Below are 27,661 nucleotides of genomic sequence, written 5' to 3' on the forward strand. Positions count from 1 at the left end.
GCCACACTTGAACAATTTCCTAAGAACTGCCAGTGTTCTCAGGGCTCCACTGTTGCTCTGGATTCTTATTGGGGATGAGTGAAAGGGGCATTGCTCCTGAGTGTGGGGGCGGAAGGGCCACAGAGGCATCCTTACTACATTTTCTTCTCCTCTGGCAGCAGCTGAAGTGGCCTCAGGCTATTCTTGAGGGTTTCCCTTCTCCTTCCATGGGATGCTTCTCCTGAGCTGAAGCCTCATCCTTGGCTATTCTCACTCCTCTGGGGAGCCCTTCTCCTGGATTTCTCCACCCAGACTCCTCTTTCATGCTTCCCTTGTATCCAGACTTGCTCTCAGAAAAATCTCCCAATCCTTCTTATTACTAGCCTTGGAGGATGGGTTTAAACTCTCTGAGCATCTGGGTCTGGATCTGACCACTCCCAGGCTTCTGGGAAGATTACATGTGGACAAAGTACACACAAATGTTCAGAGTTGCAGTGTTGAGGTCAGCCACTGATGCCTTTTCTATGAGATTGTTTGCTGTTTAATTCCGAAGTCTCACTTTGGGGAATAAATACGCTGACATCTCCTGAAGGAAATCCAGTTATCATCAGATAGATGCATCATAATGTCCTGGGAGGTGGGGTGAAGAGGGGTATTACAAAGGGGAGGTATTACAGAGGGGTCCAATGGTAATTTATAAAATGCTTATTACGTGTCACACTATTCAGACATTATCTCATTGAATCCTCAAAAAACTCTGAGATAGGAACTTTTGATACTTCCATATTACAGATGGGGAAACCAAAGCTCAGAGGTTTACACACATTCTCCAAAGTCACGCCCCTAGTGAGGCAGAGCTAGGATGTGAACTCTGATCTGTGTAGATCCAGAATCATTGTGTTTGCTCACTGGGCTCTGCAGGCTGCCTGAAAGTCATTTTCTATCGCTAGGACTGAAAAATGATTGAGTCTTTCTCTCTCTTCTCCCCAATACTCCCATACCACCACTTAGGTACCTCTTCTCTCTCTCCTTCTCTTACCCTTCCTTCTTCTTCTCTTTGCTTTTATATCCCCCCTCCCCAGTATTGTTTCTTTCTCTGCTATCTGGGCTTTAACCCATCTGTGGCACCCCTGAGGGTCAGGTCAGCTCTGCTTGGATCTCACTGTCACTGCTCCCTGCATCTTTCCATGGTTGTCTGTTCCCCTTGTTAAGCATCTGGTGGTGTCTTTTTGAATGCAAATATTGTATTCCTGGAAAGGGTGCTTTAAGGTATCAACACTGAAGGATGAGTTAGATGTGCCCTCTGTATAAATTTTGTTGGGGGAGCCCAAAACCAGGAGTCATAGGAACAGAAACAGGAGACTGGGTGCACAAAGACTCTATAATTATATACTGGGTTCTAGAAATCAGAATTGGGGATTGGTTTGGGTCCAGTCTAAAGAGGTAAGATCTGCAACTACGTCAATGTCAATTAAAACATCAGGCCATGCCTTTCCTTTTATGTCTCCCTTTAAGTTTGCTTTGTGCTTCCTTGTACATACTCTCTTTTTATTATTATTATTTTAATTTTTATGGCCACATATGCAGCATGTGGAAGTTCCCAGGCTAACAGTCAAATTAGAGCTGCCACAGCCATGGCACCAAATCTGAGCTGCAACTAGGACCTAGCTGCAGCTTGCAGCAATGATGGATCCTTAACCCACTGAGCGAGGCCAGGGATTGAACCCGTGTCCTCACAGAGAAAACATTGGGTCCTTAACTGAGCCAAAAGAGGAACTCTAATTCTCTCTTTTAATCCTCAGATTCAGTGAGTTGGGTTTTCTTTCCCCTGTCATAACCATGGAACTTGTTAAAATTTCTCAACTAGCACTAGGAAAGCCAGGACTACATTTAAATTGCTCTCATAGCCTCATCTCTACCACTCCTAGAAAATCACCAGTTTTTCTACCATAATATATTCTAAATAAATACCCCAATCTCCATTCTGTCTTCTGTTCATTCATTCCATTACTCTTTCATTCATTTGAGAAGCATTTAGGAAGGATCTGTTAGATTCATCAGGCACTAGGTTAAGCTTTTATGTATACTATTCATTTACTTCTCAAAACTGCCCTATGGGGATGATGCTAGAATACCTTCTTTTAAAATGGGAAAGCTGAATAATACCTAATTGACCAATGCCCCAGCAATAGCACTATGAAATCCATCTCCACATTGGTGCCCAAGTTGTGCTTTCCACAGGCTGCTCCTGCCATGACAGAGTGTGGCAGTGATACCATGGCAGCCCTGTTTCTGGGGGCTAGACACCTCCTCAGGGAGTGACTTTGACTCGAGTACTCCCATCAAGGAGTCCTGTCTTGCCAGACTGTCTTAGAACACACAGTCATTAAAGACCCTTTCATCCAACTTTTCCCCCACCCATTCCCTCTCTTCTACGCAAGAGTCAGACACACATCTTGGGCTGATGGTTTTCCCAGCCATAGGACATTTACCTTCATATATCTCTTGCGGGTCTAATCTGGTTGTGGCATCTGCTTCTTTTATGATCTAGATTAACTCACTTGCATTTTTATTTTTTTTAAATACATTTCTGATATTTGTGGGTGAAGTCAGACAGAACTTGGGCAAGGAGGCTGAGGTGGAAGAAAGCGGCTCTCTGGTCTGAGGATGGTATTTGAGATCCAGCAGGATACAGTCTGTTCTCCTGAGCTAGGGGACTTGTAGGCGGACCCAGGAGCACTGGGCAACACTGCCCACTCATCCTTTATAAAACACTAATTTCCCTTTCTTCTGTGACACCACACACTATGGACTCCCCTCCAGCCTATCAAGCTCCCCCTTCTCAGGCTCATCCTCTCATCCTCATTCTCAGGCAGAAGCTTTCATCTTCCATGCTGTCCTCATGGGACCACCTTTTTTTCTAAGAAATGAAGCATTGCTTTTTAGAGTTGCTGGGGAGAAGAACAACACAAAAATCCTATTTTCCTCCAAAATTTCTTTCCCTATTGTACTCACCTGATTATGTTTTTTCCCTTCTTTTATTTTGGAGTCATAACTTGGGCGAAAATGTCAAAAAAACTTGCCAATGACTTTGGGTAGCTTAATAAGTATGTTCTTTTCTAGATGTTGTTCATTTTCCATTGTTGACTTTACTTCTTCAACCCTGAACTTGCTACTTGAACACAGGCCTGGAATTCACTGCCTACAATTTCCTCTTCCTTACCAGAGGGTGTCATTTAAAGATAAGGATGCCACCAACTAAATCACCAATCTCTTCTCAAATTGCTAGGCATGTTGTGGGAGACATATGCTCAGTGAATAACCAGCTATCAGTGTTAGCCATTGTGGCATGTGCTTGGGTGGGAAGACAGGTGATGCAGCAAAAAGAACACTAGCTTTAGAGCAAGATAGACCTAAATGCTAATATTGTCTAGGGCATGTTGTATGCTCCAGGGCAGGAAGATAGTATAGACCACTGTGCAAGAGTTTAATGTCAAACAGATCAGGTTTCAAACCCCTCGTTCTATCATTCACAGGCTATGCAACTCAACCTCTCTGAATCAAAATTCCCTCATCTCCAAAATGGGCACAAAGTGCTGGCCTCCATAAGACTGTTAAGAAGAGTAAGGACATTTACAACCAAACTTATAGAGAACTTTGTTGGTGCTACAATTTGTTCAAGTGCTTTATGCCCACTAGTTCATTTAATCTTCACGATGAAATACAGTAAGTATTTTCACCATGATAAGGAATATAGAAAGAAATAGAAGTAATTTGTCCATGATCTCACAGTTGGTGGTTGGTATAGTTGGAATGTGAACACAGAAATTTAGCTCCAGATCTGAACTCTTAATTGGTCTGCTGGAGTTTAATGGGTCCTTCCCACATGTCTGGTCCAGAGTTATCTATCACTCAGTATATGTTAACACTTACCATTATCATCACCGTGATCACCTCATCATCACTGCTTCTCCTGTATTCTCAATCTATTGATTGGAACCAAGAGAACTTGCCTCATCAGTGGGCATGGAAGACATGGATCCTGGCATAAAGAAAGCCCTCGTTAAATATCAGTTTTCAGGTTGTTCTTTTCTGCCTTTTCTCCTCTGCCTGTCTTCTTTCTCATATACTTTTCTTCATCCTATAAAGTCTTTGATGTCTTTTGGGACAAGATTCTTAATGTTACTGTCTACACCTGTGACTATTGGGCAGGTGGTCACCATGGTAGGGAACAGTATCAATCAAGAGCTTTTGCTTCTTTAGAAAGTATACATATGCTCAAAAGAACAGATGATTAGTAGTTGCAGCAGAAGTGTTATTATTTACATTCATCTGTTTCATCTTTTATTGCACATTTATTGAGGTTCAGTGCTGTGCTAGGAATTGGGCCAGGTGCTCAGGACACAGCATTGAGCAAAATAGACACTTCTTGCTTTCATGGACACACAGTAGTTGGAAGTCCTGATTTCAGTGGGCTTCTAACTGCTTTCATCTTCAGGTTTTTTTTTTTTTAATAATCATTTGCCTCAGTATAAATTCATAGAGTTACAATGTGGACTGTTGTTTTGATGTTAATCAATTGATAATTTCCTATTTAGTTCTAAAAAGGGGGTGAAGTGGCTTATCAACAGTGCACAGATATAGTATGATTAAAGGGTATCAACCAATAAAAACAGAGAGTATTGAGTAAAAGAGGAGCAGAGGATAAAGATCTTGTTCTGAAGACTGTTATAGCAAGTGAACTCGGTGAACTTGACTGCCGAGACAAGAGGAAGACAAAGTGAAGAGACAAAGCCACTTTAAGAAAGCCTTTACAATAGGATGTCAGCTCCACAGGAGATATCCAATTTTTCCTGGCTCTAAGTTTTATGGTTAGAGCCTCAGATGAGTGCTGAACATGTTATAAAATGTGAGAAATAGGCGTAATGGGAATGCTTCCCTATATGTGCCAGCCATGGGTGCTGATGGGAAGACATCTATTAGATTATTAAGCGACTGGAAATATATATGTGTGTGTGTGCAGGTGCATACACACATGCGTATGTGTATGTGTAATATCAGGGACAAGAATCGCAGTTTCCCTGAGAGTTATTTCACTGTGATGGTTAAAAAAACAAAAACCAAACAAACAAAAAAAAAACCCTGAAAGAAACCCTATTAGGATGACATTTAGTGTACTTTTGGGAAATTTATAGCACACAGTTTGCTTTCTCCAGTTGTTTGTAATAGGGACAGAAAGCCGAACGGCAAATGCATTCTCGGTGAGGCCTTTTTTGGTCTCCCCATTGGGACTGGGTGAGGGCTCACCTTAGCTCTTAACCTGTCTTTTTCAGTTGAAGTAGGCATTCTGCCATCAAAGGAAATGGGAACTGATTCTAACCCTAGCTCTCTTTTTTAAATTCCAAGTGACTGTTGGACAGCTCCCATCTTAGAATGGGAAGACAAAGAATTTGGTGATGATGATGGATAATATATCAGGTACTATAAGATAGTGGGGTGTGGGCTCTGGCTTCACAGAAGAGGTGCCATTTAAACGAGACCATAATGGAATTGTGGCAGAGGACAGATTAAGGAAAATGGCAAGCAAGTTCATGGAGGTAAGGGAGTGCGTGGAGTCTTGTACACCATTCTGAAAAGTTCGGACTTTATGGACAATAGTTGGTAATGAGGAATTTTTAGGAGAGCAGTCTGTAGCATAATCTTCCTTGTGCTTAAAGAGGCTATTTCTTTCAACAGTACAGAGTTGTGCTATCTAGAAAAGTAGCCATTAGTCACATGTGGTTATTGAGCACTTGAAATACAGCTAGTGTGAATTGAGATGTGCTGTAAGTGTGAAATACACATTGGATTTTGAAGACAGTACAAAAACATGAAAAAAGAGTAATTTTTCTGTTGCCTTACAAGTTGAAATAAAACTATGTTAGATATATTCAATTCAAGAAAGTAAATTATTAACATTAACTTCTTTATACTTTTACAAATGAGGCTACTAGAAAATTTTAAATTACTTAAGTGGCTCACATTATATTTCTACTGGACAGCACTGGTAGACAGTGGGGAGGCTGGTTTGGAAAAGCAAAGAAGACCGGGAGAAACCCTAGACAAGGGATGATGAAGGTCAGACCTAAGCCAGTGATGCTGGGAATAGACAGGAGAGGATGGGTAAAAAGACTTTTAAAATAGGACTTGAGAGTGATTTTCCCAGATGGGATTAAAGGAGGGAGGAGTTAAGGTTGCATGTTGAAGGTAATGTCTGTGTAACTGAGGCATTGGAGGAGTGTTTTTAGAACATGATGACTATGGTTTTCCATGTCAACATGCCTGTGTGTGGAGTAATGGAGAATTCAGATGTGAGGCTCATCAGAGAGAGCAGAGTGGGGTTGTAGAGTCAGCAGCAAGAGGTGAATAGTGGCAGCTTAGAAATGGGTGAGATCTTGGGGCTTATTCACCGAGGAAGGGAAGAATGAGAGCCAAGCACAGAGAATTAGGGGAATGCTGGAGGTTGGGGCTTAGAATTTAAGATGTGGGATAAAGAAGAGAGGCTCGTAAACTCGACGAAGTTTGGTCAGGGGGAACCCAGGAGACCCTGGTACCACGTAGACCAAGTGAGATCTTTCCAAATGGAATGTGCTTTCACATTCGAAAAGCAGAGTCTGTTGGGCTCACTTCTCAGGCAGCCGTTGGTGTTTGTTGGAAAAGGGCTTTGATGAGTCCCTTGAAGGCAGAGGTCAGATTGCAGAAGGTCCAGCAGAACATGGCTGTTGAGGAAGGGGAGACTTGAAGAGATTTGCACACTAGAGAAGGTTGGTGTGGAATGAGAGGCTGGGGAGGGAGGGGCAGCACAGGGCTGAAGACGAGGATTTTTAGACAAAGGGTAAAGGAAGGAGAAACTGAAGATAGAAAGGAGGATGTGCTAATCGATGAAGCAAGGCCAAAAGAACGAGTCTGTGCAGGAAACTACATGAAAATGTTGCACTTGGAGTCTTTTTATCTATTTTCTTCCCCAATACTTTATAGCCTCATATACACAAGTCCATCTCAAGGATCCAACCCATCCATGATCTCCATCTGGATAGGGCCCTCTGCACGTGGGAGATAAAAAGGGGAGACCCCAGCTTTGCTCTTCCAGACAACTCCCGTCCATGGGGGGCTGTGGGGAGCTTGGACAGCACACCTTCCCTGTGGGCCTGGGGCTTGGGAGTCCGTACCCTCCCTGGCTGTATGAGCCTCTGGTCTGGGAGCCCTACTTAACAGTCCAGACCCAGGCCATTATACTCTGGCATCTGCCAGCTCTGCTCAGAGCCCAAGCAAAAGGGAATCTATGTGTCCTTCCTCGAGTCCTGAGCTTTGGCTCAGGCTGCAGCGCCTGGCCTTCGCCAGCAGGGGCGCTGGGAACCCGCGGATGGCCGGCTTCTTTTCCTGCACCTACCTCAGCCTTAAGCCCTAGAACTTTTCTTGGGGTGGCAGGTTGCCACAGTCTTTGGAAACCCACAGACTCCAAGGACCTGCCACATTTGGAGTAGAACATTGTTGTTTATGTGCTTCTCTGGCCAAGCCTCCTCAGGTTCCCAGTTTCCATTTTAGCTCTCCTTGGAAAAGCAGGTTCAGGAGGGTGGGGGCTCCAGAAACAGCAGGTTGTCTGCTTCCTTGGCAGGCTCAGATTCCCAGGCTCTGCCTCCTGCATTCCTCTTGGCCCTCCCCTGGCACTCTTTTGCCTCTTCTTTTTCTGCCCTTCCTTTTGTACCAGTATCTCACCTTCTTTCCCCCACACCACTTTGTCTTCTCCTGCTCACTGCTCATCTCCTGCTCCCTTTTCTCTTTATCCTTCATTTGTTCCCTTTTAACCTTCCTTCTCCTTGCACCCCCTCCCCCCCCCTGCTTTACCCATCTTCCACCAGGGAACTAAGACAGAAGAGGAAGCTTTCACACCTTCCAATCCCACCCCCCTCTCTCTCTTTTGTTTTGTTTTGTTTTTTTTTTTTTGCTTGTAGTATATGGAGGTTCCCAGGTTAGGGGTCAAATGGGAGCTACAGCTGCTGGCCCTACACCACAGCCACAGCCACGAAGGATCCTAGCTGTGTCTGTGACCTATACCACAGCTCACGGCAACGCCAGATCCTTAACCCACTGAGCTAGGCCAGGGATCAAACCTGAAACCTCATGGTTCCTAATCAGATTAGTTTCTGCTGCACCACTGATGGTAACTCCCTACTTCTTTCTTAATAACTATTTCTTCAGTTCCACACATCTAGGCCTTTTCAACTCCTAGCAATCCCCAGAGCTTACTGGCTGCAGGATGCGGCAGTACTGCTTGCCCAGGGGCCTGTAAACTACACCTCCAAGTTGTCTTTGGGTTTAGCTCCCTCTCTCCAGCCTACCCAAAGTCTCCCTTTTCCTGCAGGGCACGAAGGGCCCCAGTCCATGCTGAGTTCCCTGCCCTGGCTGTGCTCCACTTCCGTGCTGCGCCGGACCAGGGACCCTCTAACTGGCAGCCTGACACTCCAAAAGAACAGCTGAGCCTTTTCAGGAATGAATCTAGAGAGATGAGGGTACGACCTCATAGTCTCAGGCAGAAAGATGGGGGCTAGGTCCTCCCAATGAGAGCGAATGCAATGGTCTTGACTCTCTTCCTCCAGCTCCCTCAGGTCCCAGCAAGAAGAACTCTCTGAAGGGGGGAAGAGCTGTCAACCCTCAGACCTCGGCTGCCAGCGCCTCATAGTTTTCTCCTCTAGCCCCTCGGGAGGCTCAAGAAACATGGGTGCCAGGAGGAGCTGGCTGTCCAGAACTGCCTTACTCTTAATATTGCCTTTCTGACGACTCAAAGGTTCATGGAAATACAAACACAGCAAGTGTTTGATCCACGCTCGCCCACAGCCCTGCCTGTCCCACACCTCATCGCTCACACTGACAGGCACACTTACGTGTGCAAATGCGCACGCACAGAGCCGCGCGCCCCCGCACACCCAGTGACCCCTGCTTCAGCCAGGTACCCCGCCCGGGACGCCCGCCTGCCAGCCTTCTGCACACCCCTCGCCTCCCCTCACGCACGCACGCGCGCGCACGCACGCACTCCCTGCGCCCCCGCACCGGGCGGAGGCGCGGGATGTGGCGGGGGGGGGGTGGCGGCTGGAGGGGCGGGCCAGGGACTCCAGTCGATCCCGCGCTCGGCTTCCGCGCGCCGCTTCTCTGTGCGAAGAAGGCTGCGGGTTTCCCTTTGGCTCCCTAACCCGAACAGTTGGCTCTGAAAACAGTTTACTCCTCCTTCTCCCTAGAGACCCTCAACCTTCCCGCCCCCACAACAGGCCGGAAGGATAACCCCCTAAACGTGGCCAGAAGCGGCTCGGCTCCCAACTCTTCGCCGGGAGCAGGTTGGTGGCTGGATTACCGAGAGACTCTGGATTGGGGTCCGTCGCCAATTCCTCCTCCTGGATTGGACTTGATTTTCATATTTGGAAAGAGGATTTTCTTATTACCTTTGAATGCTCCTTCTGACAAAATTTCTGGAGAAGCTTGGTGGGGAAGATTTTGAGGGATCTTATTTTAAGAAAAAAAGGAGCCGAAGGGCATTTATTAATTTTTCTCGGGTTTTGAAATCACCCTGTGGAGGAGAGAGCGAGCGATCTAGAGCCAGGAGGAAAGAGGGCAGAGGACCAGAAAGGCGCGCCAGCCTGAGCCACCTCCTTCCCGGCCGCCCCCTCCCCACTCCCCCGACACACACTCGCTTGTGCTCGCTCGCCGCTCGCCCGCACGCGCACACCCCCCGCGCCGGACCCGCACCTCGGCGGGCGCCACACACTCAGTAGCCGGAGCCCACGGCAGCCGCAGCGGGATGGAGGCGGCGCGCACGGAGCGCCCCGCAGGCTGGCCCGGGGCGCCCCTCGCCCGGACCGGGCTCCTGCTCCTGTCGACGTGGGTCTTGGCTGGTGCCGAGATCACTTGGGGCGCGACAGGCGGTCCTGGGTGCCTTTCGGCTCCGGCTTCACAGTCCCCGGCGCTGCCTCCTCTCTTACGGCGGGCAGTGGCAAGCCAGTGGACAGAGGAGCTGGTGACGGTGAGGAGAGGCGCTGCACTGGGGCGCCGGCCGGGACCAGAGCCACTGCTCCAGCCAGGCGGTGGCAGCGGCGGAAAGAAGCAGGGAGAAGCCGGGGGGCTGTCATTGGCAGGCACGCGGTGGGGACAAGGCATGTTGGCTCCTGGCAAGCCTAGCGGCGCGAGGAGGAGTCGCCGGGCGCAGCCCCTCAGTGCCCTGGAACACGGGGATACCCGGACCACTGTCTTAGCTGATGGTTCCAAAGGAAGCCGCCCTCTGGCCAAGGGTCTCCGGGAGGAAGTGAAGGCGCCACGGGCTGGGGGGTTGGCGGCTGAAGAGCTCAGGCTACCGAGCACCTCCTTTGCGCTGACCGGGGACTCGGCCCACAACCAAGCTATGGTGCACTGGTCGGGACACAACAGCAGTGTGAGTACCCACCCGGCGGAGGATCTAGATCTCACGGTCTCTAATAGCGGGAGAAAATAGGGGTGGGGGCGGGAACAAGGGGTAGATAGTTGTTTGGGGTCCAGAAGGGGGCAGGGGGGGGGCTTCTCGACTTTTAGGGAGAACACGTTCAGTTCATCCCGCTTTCCCCACGCCCCCAACAGGTTAGCAGAGTTTATTTTAGGACGGTGTGTGCATTTGTTTACCAGAGACCCCAGGATTGGGGCCGCCGGGAGGGGAGAGGAGGAAGAGGTGCCTCAACGGAACAAGTGATCACTTTCTCTGACTCTCGGCTTGGAGAGTCAGTTATCCTGCTGGGTGTGTGTATGTGAATTCTTGGGTGAGGACACGGAATGATATGGGGAAGGAACCGCTGGACAGACTGACGGATTCCTGCAACTGCCAGGGCTTACCCGCTTTCCTCTCCAATCGCACGGAAAAGCCTGGAGATTGAGGCCACTCAGACTCGATACCCCTGCCCGCCCTCCTTAGGCTTGCTGCCCTGGGCTCCAAGCGCACTTTTTTCCAGCCCTGGCGGGAGTCTGGGCCAAGTCAGCCCAAGCCTTGGCCCTTAGGCAGCGTTGATTCCCCCTTCAAAACCCTGGCGGCTGCCCTGTAAAGCTATAGGAGAGGCATAGAAAAAGTTTCAAGAGTGAAGTGAAATTCAGCACTCATCCCGCACCCCTCATTCTCACGCAAGTACAAGCACAGGATTCTGTGAGCAAAAAACTCGCCTGGAGAGCTACGTTCTGCAGTCACAAACTCCCAGAGTAGAGTTAGGTTTCAGTGATTTCTACACACCTCTTCATGCCTTCCTTTCCGCGGCCAGGTTCCCCTGGAAGCCGCTGTACCGAAAGGTGGCGCCCTGGAGTCCACTCCTGTGGCTTCAGGCTTGAGGTCCAGGGTTTGGAGTAAGGTCTGCCCCAGCAGCTGCTGCAGACCGCACAGCGCCTGTCGGGAGGGGCTCCCCCGCCTATCCCCAGCCCACCCTCCTGCTGAGGAACCGGGGTGTGTGTGGGGGGAGATGGCTCTCCAGGAGGACCGCTCTCCCAGAGAAGTGGGGGCAGCATCCCTGGATTTACTGCACTCCCCGACCTTCTGTGGCCCCCACTTCAGCCCGCCTCGCAGAAATCCTTTCATAGCCTCTGGCTCTCAGGATCAGATCAGAAGCCCTGGTGTTGGGCAGAGTCTGGAGGATGAAGGATGTCTGTGCAGTCAGCTTCTGGGGAACTCATTTGAGGGGAAAGCACCGCCCACTCCCTTTGTATTTCTCTTCATGATTGACATTAAAGATTTCCCTGGGAAATTTTCGTCTTATTTTAATAGGGCCTGGGGGTGTCATGGGGGTGAGTAGTGAATATCAGAAAAGCTAGGAGCCCGCAGAGCACAGCAATCAGCAATACTGAGTACAGATTTTCTGGTTCTTACTGACACCCAGCAGGGCCGCAGGCACTCCGTCTAGCTTGGAAGCTTTAGGGGTCCAGCCCAGCAGCGCAGAAGGTGGTCTTCACCTACCTCCAGTGAAGACCCCCAGAGCTTCCGGTGACAGCTCTGGGCATGGGGAGTGAGCAACATGTGCTTTTGGAAGGAAGGATGATTGAAGACTTACAAGTCCCCAGACGATGTGTTTGTGACACAGAGAGAGAGGGAAAGAGAGAGAGAAGAGAGAGAGGTAGGGGTGGGGGAGAGGGAGGCAGGCAGAAGGAGAGAGAGTAAGAGTTCTCTGACAGCAGGGGTTGTGAATCTCAACTTCCTTTTAGTTTGATGATGCGGAGCCATGTGTATGTGTGTTATTTTATTCGTGGTGTTCTTACTCCATGAGGAGGATGGACAGGATGTGTGGAAATAAATGTAGCCCTAAGAGGAGGAGGTGATGTCCTCACATAACTATGATTTTATCACTGCCACATTTGGACACTATAAATTCACTCTGCTTAAAGAGCTTTCTTACGCTTCTGCTTTTATTTTAAGGATCATTTTTGTGTGTTGACCAGTTCCCTGAAGATGGGACGTTGGATGACGCTTTCTGCAATTAGTAGTTACATGTGCACGGCTTTCTCTGCTCGTCTTCAATGCAGTTGTGCAGCAGAGGAAGTGAGGGGGAAAGTCTAGCCCTGTATCCTCTGGGGAAAAGGGTGCCACAAGGGCCTGGAGAGCAGACCCGTTGGCCTTGGAGTCCTTAGTGACAGTGATGTGATTTGGGCAGTCCACGAACAGCCCTTTAGGGGTTTATTGGTTGTGCTCATGACCAGTCTTACTGGCCAAGCGAAGGCCACAAAGGTGACCTCATGGTGTCTGCTGTCTCCGGTCTGGAGAGGGGCTGCCCCTTTAGCTCTTGCGCTGGACCTGCCTCCTTGACCATGTTTCACAGGCAATCCCAGTGAGAAGGACTTCACTGAGCATCTGTCTGTGCCATTCTGAGGAAGATGAGGAAACAGGCTAACATGGCCCTGCCTTTGAGAGACTTTCAGGAAACAAACCCTGGGAGAGTAGCCAGGAAACCAGTTTGTACAACATTACCCGGTTGGTTTCTTCCTCCTCTCGCCCTTTCCTGAGGGCAGCAAAAGAAGATAGATTGGAATGAAAAGCCAGGGTGAGGAGTGATGGAGATGATGACCCTTCTGGAAGGTCCCTTCATCGTTGGTTGCAAGGTGGAGGGAGATATCCCTGAGGCAGAGAACATTGGTCCTTGCACCAGGCTCTTTTCATATGAAAAGAGAATTCCGTCTTCCCTTCTGACTTGAAAAGTGTTAAACATGCCCTTTTCCAGAAAAGCTACCAGTTTAATTGTTAACACCTTGTGGGGCCTCCTGCTCTCCCTCCAAATGCCTCTGGTGGACCTTATTCACTGCCTGAGCTCCTTTCTGGGGAGAGTTCCCAGTCAGCCCATATAAATGAAAATCTAACTCTACTCTGGCCATTCACAGTCACACATGCTCAGGTGGACGTTCAACAAAAGGGCTTCCACCATCACCCCATGTGTCCAGCCTTTGCCCATGGCCTGAGATTCTCCTTCCAGGCTTGAGACACATACGCACTTTGGTCCCAGGCGTAGGGTGGGATGGCTTGGAGGGCAATGGAGGAAGTGCACGCTGGGCTTGAGCCAGGAGGAGATGAAGTCTGGGTCCCACTCTGACCTTCCTTGCCCTGCCGGATGTTTCGGGGGAGGGGGTGAATGGGCTTGGGCTCAGAGCCTGTACTCTGGAAGAACGATTTGCCTTTCTCTCTGGTTGTCTCCAGCTGGGATCCTGGTGATTAACTGACTAGAGAGTGTTTCACAAACACCCAGAGGGAGTCCAGACCCTGTGGCTTTCACAGGGATACAGAGCAACACATCATTCTGCTCTTCTCCTTAACAGGAAGAAAGAACGCCTCCCTACTTGGTCAGTGAGTTGGCAAATGGCTCTGGAGAGTGGAGAACAGGGGGTGGGTAACAGTCCACTTGCCATGCCCCCTCTGCACCATCACCCTTGATGGGGACCCACTTCCTGGAGTGAATCCCATAGGTTGATCCACAGGCCTTTCCTGCAGCTCACTGGTGGTGACAGCGATTTGCAGGCTGCTGCCCCTGCAGTGTGTCTGGTTAGAATGACTTGCCAGCTAGTTTTCAACTCATGTGCCCAACACTGCACCTTGGTGAAGCAAAGTGGGGAGATGCTGAGAACTTGAGGTCCCTACCCTTCCCTGAGCATGCTAGCCGGTGCGACACGCAGATTCTCCCAGGCAGGATTTCATACTACCCTTAACTAATTCAGCTGGACTGTGCTGTAAAATATTTACTCCTAATGTGCAAAATAGTGACAGATTTGATCAGATTAATTGTATTTCACTCACTGGAGCATCTAATTGTGGCTCCCAAACAGATTTTTCAAATAGCTTTTGGCTGGGTTGTCTAGCCTTCACCATCCCTTTTCACAGTCCCCATGTCACAATATCTTAATGCATTTTACCTTCTCAGAGGCTTAATAAAGAAGCTTGCCACAGAAGCTGTTCTTCAGGGGTTTGCCAAAAAGAATCTGTTTTTAATTAATATTACAAGGGGAGCCATCTCAGCGGAGATGTAGTTGGGAAATGCAGCAGGACATAACAGCACTAATTGCTCCTGGTCACTGCCGGGGCCTGGGGGTGGGGTGGGGAAAGGGGGCCGAATACAGGCTATTTGTCTGCTCTGCTTTCCTCTGATGGCCTGGTTTGCAGGCTATGATTTGCTTCTCAGATCCTGCAGTGACTTCCAAGGTGAGCAGAAGTTGCAAACTCCCTTAATTGGGAGGCCTGATTTAATGGGTAGAAATGCAGTGGTTGGAACTTGCTTTGGAGCTGCAGAGAAGGAATGTGGAAAGTGGCTTCTCCAGTTGTGTTGGATTTGAGGGAAGGGAGGGTTGTAGCCAGAAGGCTCAGAGGTCAGAGGTAAACCTCTTCAGGCTCTGTCCGTGTAAATCTCTTATTGTAACTGGGCGAACTTTGGAACTGAATGATCTGTGGGCCCTGCATCATCCTGTAAAGAGCAGAGAGGTATGACCAAGCTGGGTGGCTGAAATAGGAGGATGTGTCTGAAGGGTTTATTCAAGGCTATATACACTAAGGCCCGGGGCTTGACTCACCTCTTGATTTCCTGCTTCTTTTGGCCTCTTGGCTGGGTTGAGACACTTTCTTATGAGGAGAAAATGTCTAAGAATGAATTTTCATCAGGTTTGGGAGAAAAGAGGTCTTGTGAAGTTGGAGGCTGAAAATGTAGAAAGTCAATGCCTGGTGGGCCACTTTGGGTAAGCAGCACTGGCATTATGGGATGGATAGCCTTCATGTAACCATGGTTATCCCCCTGGTGTGGTGGGTTACTGAGAGAAGGGTCTGGAGGGTGCTCTGACGTTGTTTGCAGAACATAGAGATGAGAGAGCTCGGCCTTACATGCCAGTGAGAAACTCAACTGTAGTTTGACCAAGTGGGTGAATGAGTGAGTCCCAAGTTTCAGTGGACAGAGGCCAAGGAGGAATTGGAAATCTTTTCCCTTGGGATAGTGATGATTTCTCTCTCAGGTTGTTGATAACTTGACAACTACTATAACCAGGAGCATTTCACCTAGTATGTCTACATTCTTACTTGAGTACATTTAGTCTCTGGGATTCACATTCAAAGTCCTTTAGGCTGGCATTCAAGGCCCTTCATTCTGTGTGTCCTGGATCTGTTTCTCCAGCTCTGTATTTGACTGTTCCCTGATGGGTCCCTTCACTCTAGCCAAGGCAGCCCCTTCATTGTCCCAGACCCCTTCTTGACTCCAAGCCTTGGCTATTGAGGTCCACTCCACTCTCTTTCTTCTTTGAGATGTACCCATTATTCATGGTTCAGTTTAAGATTCAAATATGGCGTCTCTATAGAACCTGCCTTAGAAGCATCATTTTCCCCTTTCCTAGCTCTTTATAGAATTTACAGACTGTACCACACATCCGATTATATTTAGTTTAACACTTTTTTTCCCCTTTTTTTTGACTGTGACTGTGGCATGTGGAAGTTCCCAGCTAGGGATGGAACCTGCACCACAGCAGTGACCCAAGCAATGACAGTGCTGGACCCTTAACCCGCTGCACCACAAGAGAACTCCCTAGCACTCGGTTATTTTATGAGTTATTTTATTTTGAAGGTGAAGGATGAGGGATAAAAGAATTATAACAGCACCCCACCCCCCCATCCATTAGCATGAGTTCTGCTCTTCTCATGGGTTCCTTGTGGCATGTGGCTCAGTGCTTGGCACGTAGCTCAGGACATACTTGCTGAACTTACTCTGGGAACTGGACAGTGCCTTAGCTGTGTGGGGAGGATGGCTGACACTGATTCTTAATAGCACTCAGTTTATTATTTATATACAATTTTTAACATCAGATGTAGAGCCATCTCTACCACACTTAGTAAGAAGATGGGAACAGGGACTAGTTACCAATCCTGTCTTCTTCCTTGTGTACTTCAGAGAGGAGATGAATTCACACAAGATATTCAACCATTTGCCAAGTGTGCACTATGTGTGTGGCAGTATTCTGGGGATTGTGGCATTGGTAGGGCTGTGGTGGAGGGAGAGACAAAGAAGGATAGAACAGCATTTGCCTCAACGTCCTTCTAATATGCTTTGGGTATGAGGCTGCTCTTCTGTAACGTTAAATAACACATGACAACAAGACAGATGCCATGGGGTGATATGTGCTTAATTGTCAAGTGATGGTTTCAGGCTCTGAGCTCAGAGGAGAGAGGATCACTGTGGGAGATCCTGAGGGTGTCTTAGATTCACAGAAAGTCAAGGCTGGACGTGCACTTGGGAATTATCTTCATCACATCACTCAGCACAGAGATGATGGGGTATGAGGCTCAGATAGAAACAAGGTACCCAACAGCGTGGACTCCCTGCTTACTGGTCTTCCTCTCTGAGTAGCCATCCCCTATGAATTCCCGGTCTCCTCTTTTCTCCTTGCTTTTAACAGGCCATTTTCCTCCCAAGAGGATGCATTTTCACTCCAGGGAAGTAGGGTGCTGCCCATTTCATAGGTAGGATAGACTGAGGCCTAGGATGAGGACACACAAGGCTTGTCAGAGAGGCTTAGAAATAGATTCATCCCTCCTGTTCCTTGACTGTGTCCAGTGGCTACCCTGCCCACCCACTGCAGTGGCTGCAGACAATAAATACCGAGCTCCTTAATGTATGAGCTGTATTGTGCTAAGCGTTGTTAACGGGGGCCTCCTGTGAGTCACCTCGTTACTTGAGTTAGTGAGTGAATCAAGCCTGGTTGCATCACCGGGAACATTTTGCTCATTTATTTTGATCAGTGTAGTTTCGGTTTAATTATTTATGGAAATGCTGTTCTTTATAGTATGCTAATAAATGTGCTATAGTAAATTTCCAAAAAGTAATGGAGTCTAAGAACTTCAGGATGGCACAGATTGCTTTCTGGTGTTAACTCCTTGCTGGGGACTGGAGGAAACCCTTCCTGCTGGGTTGGAGTGAGAGACCCAGAGCCCAGTGGAGACAGCTATTCAGGGCTGTTGGTGGGCAAAACTGTGTCCACTGCTAAGAATTCACCTGCTACTTGGCCTGTGCTCTAAGAAAACCTAGTTTAGTGGAAAAGCTGATCATAGTATACACAGGGTAGCCAAGGACTCTGATAGGTTGTAGGTTATTTAGCCCAGATGTGATGATAGGACTCCTGTGAATTCATAATTGTGGAGGATTTTCATCATGAATGTAATCCTCTGCAGGACTGATCATTATTTATTGAACCGAGAGAGACTAGGAGCATGGGACAAAGCCATATAGTAAACAGGAGTGTGAGTTCTGGAGCAAGATGCCTGGGTTTGAATTCTGCCTCCTTCCTCTCTTACTTCTCCCCACTGGTAACCACTGGTTTGTTCTTTATATCTGTGAGTCTGCTTCTTTTTTGTTACAGTCATGAGTTTGTTGTATTTTTTTAGATTTCACGTGCAAGTGATACCATGAAGTATTTGTCTTTCTCTGTCTGACTTATTTCACTTAGCGTAATGCCCTCCAAGTCCATCCAAGTTGCAGCAAATGGCAAAATTTTGTTCTTTTTTTATGGCTGAGTAGTAATCCACCATATATATACATCACATCTTCTTTATCCATTCATCTGTTGATGGGCACTTAGGTTACTTCCATATCTTGACTATTGTAAATAATGCTGCTGTGAATATTGGGGCAACTGTATCTTTTTGAATTAGTGTTTTTTTTTTTTTCAGATATATAACCAGGAGTGGAATTGCTGAGTTATGTAGTAGCTTTTTCTATTTTTAGATTTTTGAGAAAATTTATACAGTTTTCCACAGGGGCTGCACCAATTTACATTCCCACCAACAGTGTTGGAGGGCTCCCTGTTCTCCACATCCTTGCTAACATTTGTTATTTGTGTTCTTTTTGATGACAGCCATTCTGACAGGTGTGAGATGGTACCTCATTGTGGTTTTGATTTGCATTTCCCTGCTGATTAGTGATGTTGAGCATCTTTTCATGTGCCCATTGACCATCTTCATGTCCTCTTTGGAAAAATGTCTATTCAGTTCTTCTGCCCATTTTTTTTAAAATCAGGTTGTTTGCCTCTGTTGTGTGACATCAGGCAAGATGTCACCCTTTCTTGTCTATTTTTTTCATCTATAAAAAGGATGTGATAATAATAGTACCTCCCACACTGGGCTGTTTTAAGGATTAAATAAGATATTGTACATAGTGAAGTGTATAAAAGAAATGCCTGACCTGTAGTTAGTCCTCTAGATGTTCTAGTTGGTTTAGTTGTTATTTTTATTTTGGAAGGGATTTTCTCCTCATTTATGGAAATAGAGAGGCTGAGGAACTTGCCCAAAGTTTCCAAGTGCACTGACTGCAAAGCCTTGGCTAGAACCCAGTTCTCAGTGAGATGCTCATTTCAACAGCCTCCCATGGTCCGTGCCCTGAGTCAGACAAGTCTTGGTGACACCTGTCTTCTGCGCCGTGCTGAGGGAGACTGTGAACAAGATAGAGAAGTGTGAATGACTGGACTCTGGCTACTTGAAACTCACACTCAGAATTTGTAATAGCAATGGTTAGAATCAGATTAATGATTATAGTAGTAGACAACTAATACGTGGGGCCTTTTTTCAGGGCTTTCATTGAGTACGTTTTTGAGGAAGGCATCCAGAGAGATGAAGAGTATCTTCTCTTGGCTTGAGCATTCATGATTATACTTCACAACTAATCATGGAAGACTTCTTGAAGGAAGTGAGTGAAATGTGTAGCTTTAGGAAAATAGGAGAACACAGGACTGCTTGGATTGGTGGATCAGAAGAGCCTAGAGTGCCAAAGACTCATTTCATCCAAGTCATGGGTTGGACCTTGATGCTCCAGGGTTGTTTCTCCAGTCCGCCCCCTACCTCTGTTTTGTGCCTGGTATGAGATGGGAATATCCATGACTGGAACGGCCAGTGTCTTTTCTAGAATAATCAGACCAGCCAAATCCATGAATATTTTGTAATGACCCACAATCAAGGCTTGAATTCCCTTTTCGTCTGCACCCTATGCACCAAGAATGGAACCTGAGATCCCTCCATAGACACTAGAGGGAGTGTTGTCCTGGGAAAGAAATGAAAATAAATAGGATGAAATAATAAAAAAAATGCCGCATGAGAAATTGTTCCAAAGGAGGGAAGAGAGCAGTTGTAGCCTGCAAGTTCATTGTGTGAAGGCTTATCTGGTGACCCATAGATGAACAATTGATTAGCAACCAAGCAGTTGAGTCCTGGGAGGTGGGGTTGATCATTCAGCCCCTTCCTGCTGTAAAAAAGGAAATGGATGTTTTGTACGAATATATCCATTCTGCAGTCTATTCAGCACATAAATGACTCAGTTAAGACTCTAGAAGTAAATTCAATCAGAAGTGATGCTTAGGTTTGTTCTCCCAACTCTTCTGTGTTTTCTGCCCTTGAGCCTCCTCACTTTCTTGTGCACGGTGGTCAGTCAATGAATGGAAGCATATTGAGTTGAATGACATAAGTGAATTCTTAAATCCTGAAAATGGCCTGGGTAAAGAATGAGTGTCTTGGGATTGCGGAAGGGTCTGGCTTCTTCTTGCTGCCTCCAGGCCTGGGATCTGCATGCCAGGGGCATCGCAATTGTCTGTCACCGGTGCCCAGGTTCTGCGTGCCTGACTCAGTACTCTCAAAGCCTTTTTGCAGTCTGTGGTGAGGTAGGCAGTTTCTCTTCCAGATGGTTAGAATCAGGTTAAAGATTACACCGCTGCATACAAAATGAACCTTTTCTTTTCAGAATCTGTTCTCAGTGGGAGACGGAGAACAATTACTGAGTGGAACACTTTTTTTTTTTTTTTTCTTTTTGGTGGCTAGAGCTGCCATATCTGAATGTGATTACACGTACTGGGGGGAACTTGCTACGACAAGGGTTTTGAGGTCATAGTATTGGAAATGCAGAGAAACTTGTTTTCTAGGTTGGTGGCAGGTAGAGGAAAGAATCTTTAGAGGCAAAAGAGTTGGTCATATCATCATGTTGCTTTCAGTGTTACTCATGCTTGAAAGCAAATTTTTCATTGGAAGATTTCTCAGAATTCAAATTTTTTTTTCTTGCCATGGAAGGTCCCCGAGCAATGGTGATTTCAAACAAGTCTCTGAGCTTTAGTTTCACTGGCTCTAGAATGGGGATACTACTGAGCTTTTAGGGATGTCATGAATCTTATAGATAATACATTAAAGGGGCTAGCATAGTAGGCTATTACATTGGTTAAAAATGTTAGTTCTCATTAGGCAGGAAATGGTGTCTGTCCTTTTGTAGTGGATCTGTTGGTACCCTGTCCAAATACCCTTGGCAGTTGCCTTTGGCTGCAAGCTGGCCTGACTTCTAACCACCATCACCAGGAACTGTGTGCTCACTGGAGCTTGCTTCACTCGCACAGGTGCTGGCTAGAGATGTCAGAGAGTTAATTTCCATCAAATAATAGGGAGCAGCTATCTGACAATGACCACTGGACATTGGTGGATAAATGTTGCTGTTCTCTTGCCCTTTGGGTGGGGTAATGCTAAAGCTTGTTTTCTACTCTATCTCCCAGAGCATCCAGTGGGATTAAGCTCCAGCTGCCTTGCTTGGTTTCCTGGCTCCCTTCCCATCACTATCTCCTTTCTCCACTCCCCAATCAGTATTTCCTGGGATCACCTCCCAAATAAACTACAGTTGACCTTTGAACAACGTGGGGGTTAGGAGCACTGACCTCCATGCAGTCAAAGATCTGAGTATAACTTTATAGTTAGCCCTCCAGTATTCTGAGTTCCATGTCTGCAGATTCAACCAACCACAGATCCTATAGTACATATTTATTGAGAAAAATCCAAGTGTTAGTGGACCTGCACTGTTCCAGCCTGTGCTGTTCAAGGTGCAACTATACTTGAATTCAAGGCTTTGTTTCAGAGTATATTTCTGGAGGAACACAAAGTCAGATACCTTTCTTATTTCCAAATGTGTTAGTCTGGGCTCTGCAGAGAAATAGAACCAATAGGCTATGTATATCCCTCATAGTACATCTCTTTGTATATATGTATATGTTTATCCATATATGTAAAGAGATTGACTGTAAGGAATTGGCTGATGCTAATATGGAAGCTGAGAAATCCACAACCAGCAGTCAGCAAGCTGAACATCCAGAAGAGCTGATCATGTAGTTGCAGCCTGAGTTCATGTTCGAAGGCAGGAGGATGCCAGTGTCCCAACTTAAAGACGGGCAGAGAGAAAGAGTCATTGCTCACTCACCTGTTCTATTCTGGCCTTCAGTGGGTTGAATGAGGCTCACTCATGTTGCCAGGGTGATCTTCTTAGTCTACTAATGCACATGTTAGACTCAGCCAGAAACACCATCACAGACACATTTAGAATAATGTTTGACCAAATATCTGGACACTCCATGGCATAGCCAAGTTGACACATACTATTAACCATCACACTAAAACTTGAATTTCCCCCATAACTCTTTTAAAATTCTGCATTGGGCCTTACCGTTGGTACATATTGGGCATGGAGAGGGAGACGGGGTTACTGACCCTGGTTCCCAGAGGTTCCTCCTTTTGGGTTGGCACCTTCCGGAGGAAAGGAGTCTAGGTTATATTGAGTGGAGAGAACGTGGCACTGGGGTTTTGATGAGGGGTTACCCCACATCCAAATTAGTTTCCACTGTCATTTCTCAGAGCTGCAGAGCCCCACCCACCCTAGAGAACGTGCTTGGCCTTCGCAATATATAGTCTCCCTGAGATTTGGGCCTCTCCCAGCTGGTGGATGATCGCTCACCACCATCCTATCTCATTCTATCACATCAATAGGATGTGATTGTTTGTTTCTTAGGCTGTCAGGATTTTGGCACAGAACAGCTGAGCTTATTGTTGTTATCTTCCCTTCTAAGATATCCCTACTGAGGGGGCGTCATGAGAGGCTGGAAGGAATATTGGCCTGGGAGCTGGGATCTCTAGATGGCTTCCTGATTAACATTAACTCCCTTCAGCGAGTCACCTGCTTCTTACATGAAAGGGATTTGAAGACCTTTCCAAGTGTGGCAGCTTATATATCTAAGAATAAGATTTTTTTAAAAAATGAGTATATTAGTAAGGAAAGAGCCTAGAATAATGATTAAAAAAAATTAGAAAATGCTTTTTTCAGAATATGTACATTCGATCTTATCCAAAGTAGATATTCTTTTTTCTTTGTTCCTTTCTTTCCTCCCTCCCTTCCTTCCTTCCTTTCTTTCCCTTCCTTTCTTTCTCTTCCTTCTGTCCTTCCTTCCTCTCTCCCTCTTTCTTTTTATTGTGATACTAATTACATTATTTGAATTTTCTGGGATTCAGTTTCCTTATGTATAAAATGAAAGAGTTACTTATGCATCTCTTGATGGAGGCCCCCCCTCACCATGAACTAGATGTGGTATTGGTATTAGGTCAGTCATTTCTTTATGTGTGAAATGGGGACAGTCCTATTTACTCCCCTTATGTCATAGTCAAATAATAATCTACTGCACCTGGAAGCCTTTTGCAATGAGTGCTTTTCAAAGAGCTGTGAACAGGGGTGATGTGAGCAGCGGGTGATAGGAACTCAAAGTGTTAGTACACTATCTCTCCTTTATTCCTTAAGTAGCTTGAGGTCCTTCCACAGCGGATTTGAGATCCTGTATTACTCCTACTTTCTTTTCCCTTCTCCCAGCACCAGTGAAACTCTTTCATTAGCACGCATACCACGGTGTTAAAAAAAAAAAAAAAGTCAAGATTTTTATTCCAGGCATGATGTACAATTTATTTCAAGTCACATCTGATATAATAAAATTCTCAGATGGGAGTGTAATTTGATGTTTAAAAAAAAACATTTGTTCTAGGACTTGACCTGTATTGATTGCTCTGCTTTATTCCTTTCAGTTAATATGAAGTGTTTGGGGAACATCTACTATATACTTAGTGATGCAGAATATGCAAAAAACCATATGATGCAGATTGGACACCCCCAATATAAATTTATATTATAGACTTGGGTGTGGGAATCCAATAGTAGACAAATTTTGCAAAGAACAATGTGAAATAATGTAAAATAGATGCAAATTTGAGCATTCTTAGGAAATACATTGAATATAATTAAGACCACAGTAAATGAAAACTAATAAAATATTTAAAATATTATCATTTTACTATCTATAACAAAATCCAGTAGCATGGCTGGCTATAGATATAATCCTCATGAGTAAACCTGTGTCACTTGATGAGAAGTATTCTGAGCTTTGAGGTCAAAAAGATTATTTTATGCTGGGACAGTTGCTCAGGATTCTGCTGTATTAGTATGGGCTACCTTTCTTGGACCACTTTTGTTTTTCCTTGAGTTTCTAATTGTTTTATCTTCCTCATGCAGACGAAAGAAAGATCTGTTTTTTCACCATAGTAGATAATAGAAGATAATCCAGCTTCTTAATGGTATTATTAATGGATATTCTAATTTGTACTGATTTCCTTCTAGGCCTGCTTCCCTGTTGTCATCTTGATATTTCTATTTATTCTACTCCTGGATTAATGCCTCTGTTTCCTGGATTCTATTCCATTTTGGGGGCTGAGTTTCATTTTTCTGTGGTGTGTCCTCAAATATTCTTTTTCAGAGAATACATGGGCATGTCTTGGCTTATTCTTGTGCCCTGGCCTAAATATAGCTATATTCCTTTTAACTCTCAAAAGATCCTGTCTTGGATGGTAAACTGTATGGTCACCTAGTGCTTGAGTGATACTTTATTTTTCATTCTTGGCATGCCTAAAATTTATTCTTATTCATTTTCTTTTTATGGCTGCCTGCAGTATATGGAAATTCCCAGGGAAGGGATTGAATCAGAACTGCAGCTGGGGCCTATGCCACATCCACAGCAACACCAGATCCGAGCTGCATCTGTGACCTATGCCACAGCTTGTGGCAATGCCAAATCCTTAACCTGCTGAGCTAGGCCAAGGATCAAGCCTGTAAACTCACAGAGACAATGTTGGCTCCTTAACCCCTGAGCTGCAATAGGAACTCCCTAAAATTTATTTTGATCTCACATTCGTTTGATGGTTCATCTGGACATAGAAATCTAAGGTCAAAAAAATTTCCCTTGGGTCTTTGAAGTTCTTAGAGTATTTTCTGGTCTTGTACCATCTGCCATTTTTGGATGATGTGTGTCTCCCTTCTCAGGGGACTGATAAGGGTGGGGAAAGGGGATTCCTGGCATGAGACACCGTGGCTTTGTTCCTGTTAGTGAGGCACAAGCCTTTAAGGAAATCTCATGCATTAAAACCAGAATTCTACAAAATTGGCAGTATGGTGTGGGGGATTAAATACTCTATGGAGCAATTTGCCATAGACACGTTGTATGAATACCCTTAATATACAGCTTAACCGGAGAGGTCATTTTAGGTATCTTTTATTTTAAAAATTTTAAATAGCTTGAAAAGATGCTATCAATATTCAACAGGTGTTTGTGGAGCACTGTCTATGTGTCAGGTGCTGCTAAAGAGAGGTTCACGACATTGTCAGAAATTACACCAGGGATGTCAAACTCGGAGAGGGCGGAGAGGCGGAAGCAGATGAGCTAGGTGCAGAGGAATGGGCAGAGTGTTCTGGGCACATGGGTTCTTTGGCAGGATGTTAGGTACACACATCTCTAATATAGGGAATCGTGTTTTATTTATTAATGGTTTATGAAAAGGACAGAAAGGATGTCAGAGTGGCTGGGGCAGAGGTTTGTGGGCTTGGGGCTGGGGAGAGATGAAGCTAGACAGGTAGCCATGGCTTGGACCATGAGCCCAGTGGAAGGAGTTTATCCTTTATCCTAAGAGCAGAGAGGCAAGTCTTGGGAAAGTTTAAAGTAAGAGAGTCAAATAATTAAATTCGACTGTCTGTGGGTTGGAGGGAGAAAAGCCTGGATGCTAGGAGATAGACTGTTGCTGTGGCTAAAGGGGATGATGGCTTAGGTGATAGCAGTGTAGGTGGCGAGAAGGAGCCAACTGATGAGTCGTAAGTGGGCATGGTTGATTGTGTTGCTGGATCCTTTCTATAATTCTTCACTCCTCCCTATAATTCCCTTTGCTTTGGGCCTCTGTGATCCCCTTTCTCTCTGGGTGAGGCGTTCTTCCCCATCTCCCAATGCCGTGTTTGGCCTTGTGACCTGATTTGGCCAGTAGAAGCGATGCATATTCTATGCTTAGTTATCAGAAGGCATTGTGTGTCTACTTGCTATCTTGCACTTCTGCAGTGGCCATAAGAAAAATTCATAGACTAGCCCACGTGTCCTAGGTAGAAAATGAGAGACAAGTTGTACATAGCCAGTCACAGCCAAGCCCAGGCTGCATCAGCCCCGCTCAGCCATGAGCAGCAGAACTGCCCATCAGAGCCCCGCCATGATCAACCAACCCCCAGCTGCCCTGTATACTTGACTGTTGTGAGAATAAGTGATTGAGATTTGAGTGGTTTGTTCTGTAGCACTTTTGCAGCAAAAGCTAACTGATGCAGCAGATAAAATCAGGAGCACTTGATAGACTGGATAGAGCCAAATTGTGGGACCATGACTGCAGTGTAAAGGGAGGCTCACTTATATTTCAAGATAGCCTCATACATCCTCAGGGATATACCTAAGGGCATCTTTATGGAGATTTCCTGCCATTTACCTCTCTTTACAATTTGTGGCTTCTTTTCCTGGAACTGAATGAAGCAGGAATGGTCTAAAAGAATTAATCTTCCATTCTTTTTCCTTCTCCTTTCTCATTCTCTTTCCAGTAGCCTGAACACAATCTAGGCATGTGTTAGCTGAGTGGTCCTCAGGTCCTTCAGTGATACCTTCAAGCCCTAACACTCTGTATATCTTGGGAGAGTTGAAGTCAATTTCTGCTCTAGCCTTGAAGATGGGATTTCATTTAAAGTGGGGAGAAATGTGGGGCCAGGGATTTTCTTGGTCTTGACTGATTATTTAAAATATATTAGCACTGTTAAAATATTTAACTTTTAAACAACAAATTTAATATAGGGAATTGTGTTTTATTTATTAATGGCCGTTTCAGGGAGATTGGTAGGAGTTGTGCTAAAGTGCACTGTTGTGATTTTGCAAAGTATAGTAATTACTGTAATATTTTGTTGAATTATTAATACCTACTATGCCTGCAGGAACATGAACTTCTGCAGTCAAATTCATTTTGAGATTGCCTTTTCCCTCTTCTGGTTTTGTTTTGTGTTTTCTTTTTTGAATGCTTATGAATTTTTTAAGAAATGGAGTTGGAGGGCAGAGTTGATGGTATTGTGTGAAACACCATGGTCACACCCTGTAACTGAAGGTAGGCAGGCAGTAGAGAGACATTCTAGTTCCTTGGTGATTCCCCTGCCTCAGCCAAGCCTCTTTGAAGTCTGGACTGAGAAATGCTGACAGAATCATGTCTGGGAAAAAAGGACTTATCAGTGGGCTTTTTTTCATGAGCTGAGATAAGGAGAGAAAACAGTGAGGTTATGAGTCTGTACATGGGAGTGTTAGGTACACACTTCTCTAAGCAGAGCAGATCTTACCTGGAGGTGGAGTTGGCAAGTGTTTGGGTGTATGTGTTGAAATAGTACGAGCATCTTTTATTCTGTTATTTCAACAACTATTACTTAGTGTTTATTATGTCCTCGGAAGAGATTATTGTGGATGATGATGATGATAATGATGATGATGATGAAATCTTAATAGCTGTATGCATGGGCTTATGCTGCAGGAGGACTCTGGATCCAAGTGTACACATAGAAGCATCCGTTTTGGTAGTGACTGAACTGAAAATTGGAAGACTGGCCTCTGCATCATCATCTATCAGCTTTATGAAATGACCTAAATCAGTCAACATCCAAGACTCAAGTTTTCTCATCTGTGTAATAGTTGCAAGGATCAAAATGAAATCATATATTTGAAAGGGCATTGTACACTATACATTTCCAGACATGGGTAAGGGACTGCCATTGTTACCAAAGCAGAGAAGAGGTCCGTTGTACTTGTGGTACAGTTTTGAGGGGCAGCAGGGAGGATTCTGTGCTTATGTGCTTATTTTCTACCACTGACCAGCTCTGTGACCTTGGGCAAGTTACTTTTCTTTTTTTGTCTTTTTTTGCCATTTCTTGGGCCTCTCCTGTTGCATGTGGAGGTTCCCAGGCTAGGGGTCTAATTGGAGCCGCAG

General features: G+C 45.8%; 1 protein-coding gene across 2 annotated transcripts in view; it reads left to right on the forward strand.

The window, feature by feature from the left end:
* SORCS3 (sortilin related VPS10 domain containing receptor 3) overlaps positions 9,124 to 27,661 on the forward strand; it is a 615,258-nt gene continuing 596,720 nt past the window's right edge. For both annotated transcript variants that reach the window (XM_021072812.1, XM_021072813.1), the window contains exon 1: positions 9,124 to 10,435. In XM_021072812.1, the coding sequence (XP_020928471.1) occupies positions 9,809 to 10,435 (627 nt within the window). In that variant the 5' untranslated portion in view covers positions 9,124 to 9,808. The remainder of the gene's footprint in view (positions 10,436 to 27,661) is intronic.

The sequence above is a fragment of the Sus scrofa genome, chromosome 14 (genome assembly GCF_000003025.6).
Source record: "Sus scrofa isolate TJ Tabasco breed Duroc chromosome 14, Sscrofa11.1, whole genome shotgun sequence".
NCBI lineage: Eukaryota > Metazoa > Chordata > Mammalia > Artiodactyla > Suidae > Sus > Sus scrofa.